The sequence below is a fragment of the Silene latifolia genome, chromosome X, assembly GCF_048544455.1.
Source record: "Silene latifolia isolate original U9 population chromosome X, ASM4854445v1, whole genome shotgun sequence".
Classification (NCBI taxonomy): domain Eukaryota; kingdom Viridiplantae; phylum Streptophyta; class Magnoliopsida; order Caryophyllales; family Caryophyllaceae; genus Silene; species Silene latifolia.
In genome coordinates, this window is record NC_133537.1 from 158,865,064 (window position 1) to 158,873,340 (window position 8,277).

An 8,277-nucleotide genomic window follows, 5' to 3' on the forward strand; every position below is an offset into this window, starting at 1 on the left:
TTACGGGGACGTAACCTTGTTTCTTTTAGGGGGGTAAGAGATGATCGCGAAGAGTTTTTAAGAGTTTTATACCCTTTTTGTATGTCGTGTCGGTATGTTTGTCGGGATGAGTTGGGTTAGTAACATGTTTTATGTTGAGTTTCGTTTTGATTGTTGAGTCGGAAGTGTTGTGGGAGTACCTTTGTTTAGTTGTGGTTTGAACTTCGGGGACGAAGTTCTTTTTAAGGAGGGAAGACTATAATACTCCGTATTTATGAGTCTTTGGGTACTCTATCGAATAGGCCTTACTCTGTCGAGTAAGGGTAAGTTGCGTTTTAAAATAGTTTCTGACCTGTTGGGTACTCGATCGAGTAACTAGGATACTCGATCGAGTAAGGGGGTACTCGATGGAGTACCTTAGATATTCGATCGAGTAGCCGGTTTACGGGGAGTTTTTCTCGGGTTTTGTTAATTATGCGATTAAGATATATAACCTTTTCCGTCATCATTCTAAACACTTTTGCAAAACCTAATTTACTGTCAAAGAGAGAAAGCAAGTACGTTCATCATCTTAATCGCATTGTTAGCAAATCCCGGAGTTTGGAAGGTCGGTTTTCATCGTTTGTTATACCGTTGAGATCCTTGCGTCAAGGGTAAGATCTATGTACCCTTTTTGTTGTCTTTTCTTTAAGTTGGTTAAACCCTAATCTAGGGATTTGGGGGTTTTTGAGTAGTTTGTGATTTGGTAGCATTTGTATGTTGTATGATAGGAGGAGGTTTCGTAGAAGAAGCTTTTTGATACATTTTGTAGAGACCGTCCGATAGTTGTGCTTTCCAGGTAGGATTTCCTACTCAGTATTAGTCCCATAATGGGATGATTGTTGATGTGTTGTGGTTGATTGAATAATATAGTAATTGTATTGTGACGGTTTGTTGATTGTGATTGTTTGTCTCTGGTTCTCGAGGCGTGTCCTCGGCTGAGTGGGGTCACTTGCGGGAGTGGCTTCACGCCCTAGTTTCGCCCTTCGTGGAACCCGCCACAGAAGGGGATGTGCACATTAATGGACACGGTTATCGCTCATTATGAGGAGCGGGGATTGGGTGGGTATGGTTGCGGTCCCCCACTGGCAGGGCTGGTCTAGTGGACAGTCGGTGATTGAGATTGTTGGGATTGGTGTGGTTGTGTGTGTGTGACGGTTAAGCTGTCAGTTTATCTTATTGTTGATATATTGAGTTGTGTGATTAGTACTGACCCCGGTTGTTGTTTTGTAAACCTGCGGTGATCCATTCGGGGATGGTGAGCAGTAATTGAGCAGGTTTGAGTTGAGTACTGGGATAGCTGGGATGTGCCACCGTCTGACGATAGAAGTCTTCCGCTGTAGTCTTTTAGTTTTATGACATTTCAAAGTATTTCAAGAGAGTTGGTTTTAAAAACTTGTACCCGTATTTTGGGATTTGGTTTCAGTTGTACTTTTCACTAAAGTTATATCATTTAAGTTGTTTCGTTATTGTCTTATGAATATCATGCCTCGGGTAACCGAGATGGTAATATCTTCATACCTGAGTGGTCCTGGTAAGGCACTTCGAGTATGGGGGTGTTACAAGCACGACTTCCAGTAGTTACTGTTCAGCGTAGCTCAGTCGATCGACCGGTCACAGTGGTCGATCGACCAGGCCGTTAATTCTGACGTGAATTAATAGAACGAGATTTCCAAAGCCCATTGTAATTAGGTTTAGGAATAAGAGTTGCGTAATATTTCTATATAACGTAACCTTAGTTTTCAGAATAATGATCAAGCTTTCATCAAGCTTTCATCCAGTTTTATCATCAAGTTCTTAAGATACAATTCGATAGTCAATAGTTTAGTTTTGTTCTTTCATTAATAAAGTTTCTTTTTGCATTCGGTTTTGATCTTTCCTCTGCTATTCCTCTATACGGTATTCTTCTGTTCTAATATTCAGTTTTATTGCTTTCGTTCGTAGTATAGAATTGTTAGGTTAGAATTCCCAAAGCCAATTATCGTTTTATGTTAATTGTTCAATTAATTAATTTAAGTATGAATTCGAATGCTTTAATTACTGATTTTATTGCTGTCATTATTTCTAGTATGAGTAGCTAAACCCCTTGTGCTAGGATGTAGGGAATCTGTAGTATAGGGGGCATTAGAACAGTAGACCTGAAATCGCGCCATGGTCGACCGACCAGCTTACCTGGTCGATCGACCGACTCCCGTGAGATTACCTTCGTTTTAATTAATTTAATTGCTATATTTGACGAATCGAGTGCACGCGACTAGTTGAATGCTTAGGAATTGACCGACCCGATAAGATCGAAAGATAGGAAAGGAAAATAGACTGCTTAATTAAGACGACTAAATTAATAAGATCGAGAGATGAGTTAATTTAGCCTTTTAAATCACTTTTCAGGACGAAAGCTAGCATTAGTGATATTAGGGACCTGTAGCGAGATCGAAAGATGCTACCTGTTAAGAAAGGACCGAGAGGACTTCTTATTTTCCCGTCTCATGTGTTTATTTCAGACTTACCTAGGACACTGCCACCGGAACTATAGTGAACCGACCATCTTAGCACCCTTTTAATATTTGAATTCATCCGTTTATTTAGTTTACTTTTCATTTACTGCCTTTAGTTATAGAACAACTCAAATCAAATCCCCCTCACATTTGTTACCTTAGACTAGAATTAGAGAACTAATAATTGCATCGCCTCTCTGTGGTTCGACCCTGACTGCCACTAGCTGTAGTAGTAGTTTGGAAATATAAATTTATTTTTGGTGCACACAACGACAGGCATCAAGCATTTGCATTGGTTTCCCTAGGCTGGTTCTACAGGACTTGTCTCTGGGATGTTATTGAGATTACCCCGGCCAGGGATTGGCGGGAAGAACGGGAGCCTCGGAGGATGATCATGAGCATGCATTTCATTTGCATTTAATATTGTCTTGTATTCATTTATTGTTTTTGTTTATCTATTCCTACCCAACCTCGTGGTTGACAGTGTATTCGTGAACACCTATGGTGAACCTTAATGGGGAGCAGATTTGACAGGTACTAAAGATTAGCTGACTTGGGAGCTATGGGATGCATGAGCACAAGGCCAGTTTACCTAGAAGTCTAGATCACATAGAATATTTTATCACTATATTTATTTCCGCTGCGAATTGTAATTATTTTATATTAAGTTTTAGTTGGTAAATTTGTAATAAACATGTAATTGTTAAAAGTTTTAATTTAAAGTACTTTGGTGAGTTGGACTTTGTTATTCACTACCTCGGGAAACCGAGATGGTAACATTTCTATTTATTTGGGAAAGTCTAGCTAAAGGCTCCTAGATAAATGGGGGTGTTACAAAGTGGTAGCAGAACGAACGATCCTCAGGCCTAAACCAATGAACCCAATGAACTTAGGATGCGTCTAAATAAAATGAATCTCGGGTAAAAACTTATAGGAGCCCCTAATGCGGTTAAGAAGCGCGCCTTAATTCGTATCCTGGCCCTTTCAGTTTTGAACCGGTCATCTCGGGAAAGGATAAGAGAGTGGGTAGTTAGTATTGAATTTATTTATGAGCCAGTTGGATATTATTTACTAACTTCGCTGCAGGGTGAAAGATATTGCAAGGTATGTAAAATGGATGAGATGTAAAATGGTTGAGAATTGTATGCATATTACGTTATGAGATATTGGTTAACATATGATGGATGATAGATATTGGATGTAATTGTGAGGATTGTATGAATTAGAATTCATGTCTAGTGATATGCAGTACATGTTCCTCGAAACCATGCTTCTTACAATGTTTTTGCAATGATTAGATAGAATATAGATTTATGTACTTGTGATATAAGAGATAGGAGTAATATAAGGAATGATAAAGTGAGATGGCTAGCCTTATGAGGAGTGTGATGACCGAATTACGATAATTTGGGTATAGGAGGATACTTGTAAGGACTTATGACTTGGTAAAGAGTGGCCAAGAGCTGAACTCGTTTTGTCTGATTTTTACCCTTTTTGATCTAGCTGTCTTTTGTTCTCTGATTATCGTCTAAGTTCGAAATTTTTATGAATGGTAGCCTTGTGAGTTAGATTTCGTTTGGCACTAGTTTCATCTTTATAGAATATACGGTTTGGGAGAAATAAATATTTTAGTGGACAGTGGTCAGATTGTTCCTAAACAGTCTTGTGTTCGACCCATGTTTTTGTAAAATTTCTCATTTAAACATGCTTAAGCTTTATGCATGATTCCAACTCCACTATTTAAAAGATTCATATATTTTTTTAAATTGATAAGCCCCGTTGTACGAGAAAATTTTGATACTTAATTGTGATTTTTACATATTTACCCAAGTTATTGACAAATTGCTGAACAGTTTTTGTTTTTACCAACCGGATTGTAAAAATCTTTATAAATTGATCGTTTAAGATTTAGACTTGATTCTTTTTCTCATGTTTTGAAAACTCTTTATATTTTCTGTAAAGTATAAAAAAAAAATTAAAAAGAAAATTAACGGTTAATTAATAGTGATTTTTAAAAGATATAACGTGATTTTGGGTTTTTGAAAATTCAAGTTTTACAAAAGTTTCAATATAATTATTTTATCATTTCATGAACCGTGTTATTTTATGGTAGAAGTGACGACAAGGGATTGTAAAGTGGGAGTTTAAACCACGAATTTGGATTGTAAACTAGGAGGGGTGACATTTTTAACCGAGACCTTGGTGTAGGATGACCTTAGTTAAATTCAATTAATCACATGAGTTTATTTTGGAGGAATTAGTTTGTTACCCTATAACTTTTCATAGTATGGAGGCTTATACCCTTTCTTTTACTTTTTTGTTTTTAGACAATATGCCACCAAAGAGAGCTAGAGCTTCTACCATGACCGATGAGGACATTGAGAGGATGCAGGACCTGAATGCTGCACTGTTAGAGATTGTAAAGGGGAAGAAAGATGAGATGAATCCTTCAAAGGTGGGAGCATCAGTAGCTCGATATAAGCCAGCAAAGTATGAGGGAGTTGGGGAACCATCGTTGTTAGGAGAGTGGTGTAGGGAGTTTGATAATATTTTTGAATTGATAGCTTGTCCAGAGGAAATGCAAGTTGACCAGGCTGTGTTTTATTTGAGAAGGAAAGCTGGGAGGTGGTGGACTAAGAATAAGGCAACTATAAGAGAGGCATTTCAGTTGAGTGAGGAACCTTTTGTGTCATGGCAGAATTTCAAAAACATTTTAAGAAATACCTTTATACCTGAACACATTAGGAGTAAGATGAGAGCTCATTTTGATTCTTTTAAGATGACCGATGAGATGACAGTAGAGGATTGTCATAACATTTTCATGGAGTTAGCTGAGTATGTAGCAGATTTGAATTATAATGATGAAGTGTTGGCAATGAGATTCGAGAAGGGGTTGACTTTGGCTATTAAGAAGAGACTTACTGCTGGTGTCCCTACCACTGTTGAAGAGGTATACCAGAGAGCAGGTCATGCTGAGAGAATTAAGGAGATGGTGATTGAGGAGAAGAAAGAAAAAGGAGAAAAGAAGAGAAAGTCTGAGGCTGTGAGTGAGGGAGCTAGGGGTAGTAAGAAGGCAAACACTAATCAGTTAAGAGTTTACACTGGTAATGGGACAGCATTTGGGGGTAGTGCTAGTCATGGTGAGAGTCGTCGTGCCTTTAGCGAGCCAGTTCAGTGCTTTAGATGTGGGAAGATGGGCCATAAAGCCTCTACTTGTAGAGTGGTTATGAATGGTCAGAGTAGAGAGTATGGGAGTCAGGGAGGACGTTGGAGTAACTAAAGGAGTTACAACAACTACTCTAACCAGAACCGTTACAACAACTATACCAATCAGAGCTCTAGGAATGGATCTTACCAGGGGCAAGAAAATAGTGGGAATCACCCAAGTGCAGGCAAGAGCGTAGCTGGATTCAATGGGACAGGGCAGGAAGTTGCTAAGGATAATAAAGTTGTTTGATTAAGTATGTAGGTTACGGGGACGTAACCCTTTCTTTTAGGGGGATATGATGTAATACTCCGTTATTTCTTGTTATTAATGTTTATTTCTTATTATTTATGATACACTTTGGTGATACATTTTGAGTATATTAATAATACACTTGGATACGCGTTTTTGTACGTTTTGATCTCAGCTAAGTTTGTTGGTTTATGTTGGGAATTTGTATTGTTGGAGGTTTCTTGAGTATGTTTGAGTGAACTTCGGGACGAAGTTCTTTTTAAGGAGGGAAGACTGTAATACTCTGTATTTTAGAGGATGGTCAAAGGTTTAGTCAACGATATTTTTTTAAAATGTGATTTATTAAAATGGATATTTTATATTTTAATTATTATTAATTATTGAGACGTGTAATTATGAGACGGGAAATAATATTTAAATAATACATAATAATATATGACGAAGGATGTATACATATGACGCATACTAGTATAAATATATATGGTGACGGTATTATATGGTATATAAGGTAATAAGTATTTTATACGGTATTAATACGGTAATAATATGGGATAATAATAATAATAATAATAATAATAATAATAATAATAATAATAATAATAATAATAATAATAATAATAATAATAATAATAATAATAATAATAATAATAATAATAATAATAATAATAATAATAATAATAATAATAATAATAATATTACCTAATAAGATAAGGAAACTTCCTCCACCTACCTATTAATATAAATAGGATCCTCTGGCTATTCTTTTGTCACTTATATACATAAATCACAATTAAAAGTGAGAGAGAGAAATAAGAAGAAAAAGTATATCTATCTTATAAACGTCTTAAGGTAACCGTCTTATAAACCTTTTTTATTATAATTCACTTATTTAAATAATATGTTGACTCGACCCAAGACCCGACCTTGACCATTGACCCGACAACCTAGACTGACGTTGACCACCCATTGACCCATTGACATGCGTTGATCGTACCATAAAAAAAATTAGGGCATAAGGCGTTTATTTGTTGTTTACATGGACCCATCTTAAGAGACCCAGTACTCGACCCATGGACTATTTCGACCAGACTAACCTGGGGGTAGGGTTAGGGCGTGGTGTGGGGGTCGTGTTGTTGGTGTTGTTGGCGGTGGTCAGGGCGGCATTGGGTGGCGGCGTGGTGAATTGCAGGAGGGGTCGGGACTGTTGTGGCTATTTGAACCGAGAGAGCAGAGAGGACATTGCGACCCGTTTAGTAATTCAATCGGGTTTCAACTTGGGTAGGATTAAGGTGGAATCTGTGCGTGGTCTTTTTGGGCTGTTGTTGGCGGCTGCTATGGTGGGGCGTGGTGGTTATTGTGGCTGTTGTAATGGTGTGACGGTATTGTTGCTGTTTCGCTGTTGTTAGATTGTAGCTGCTGTCCATAGCAGTTCTTGCTGCATTTGTGCGGTTGTGCTAAAGGGTTGTCGAGGGTAGTTGATGGCAGGAGGGAAGGAGGTCCTCGTTGGCTGATTGGTGGGGGTTTGTACCATGTTTATGGGTGTATATAGGGCTGAGGTAGTCGGATTATACTGCTGATTGTTGCTATTGTTGGCGGCTGGTTGGACGTGTGGTTGCTGTTGGGTGGCTGTGTCGTGGTGGCTTGGTGATGGACAAGAGTTGGTCGTCACACATCCAATCAAAAACATTTATAATACTCAACAAAAAACTAGTTAGCGGTAACTCGAGGTCGATCCATGGGACGGTGTGCTTTGGGTTCTAAGTCTATCTATCTCAATTTGTGCTAGTGTCACAATTTGTTTGGGTTTGTATTTATGTCCTAGGCTAATGCAAGCAATAAAGTAAGGCAAGCGATAAAAGGAAGGATGTAAATAAATGATTAAAAGTGCTAGGATATCATGGGGTCATAGGGGATTCATGGTGTTGATTATACAAACATGTTTACAATGTTACAAGCAATTAATGTTGTGGAGGAACCGAGTTGGTTTATGTCTTACGGTTCATAGGAAGAGTTGGGTCCTGGAGCCGAATCGATGAGATTGTACAACACCTACAAGTCGACTTACTTTCTTCCTATTCAACTTCTATGCATGGTCTAACAAGACTCGAGTTGGTTTATATCTTACAAGTCATGTTGAGTAGATAAGAGATGGTTGTAAATGCAAGGATTCATAGGCTTAGCATTTCATCAAACATAACATGTGCATAAAGTTGACATCACAACAAGCAAACAATTTAATTATGGAAGCACATTAGATTAAGCCTGAATCATCCCCCATATTGATTTATCTAATTACCCTCTAATCCT

General features: G+C 37.9%; 1 protein-coding gene across 1 annotated transcript; it reads left to right on the forward strand.

The window, feature by feature from the left end:
- Positions 1–4,845: 4,845 nt before the first annotated feature.
- On the forward strand, positions 4,846–5,793 carry LOC141618676 (uncharacterized). The gene has a single exon (XM_074435759.1). The coding sequence runs from the start codon at positions 4,846–4,848 to the stop codon at positions 5,791–5,793; it is 948 nt and encodes a 315-aa protein (XP_074291860.1).
- The last annotated feature ends 2,484 nt before the right edge of the window (positions 5,794–8,277 follow it).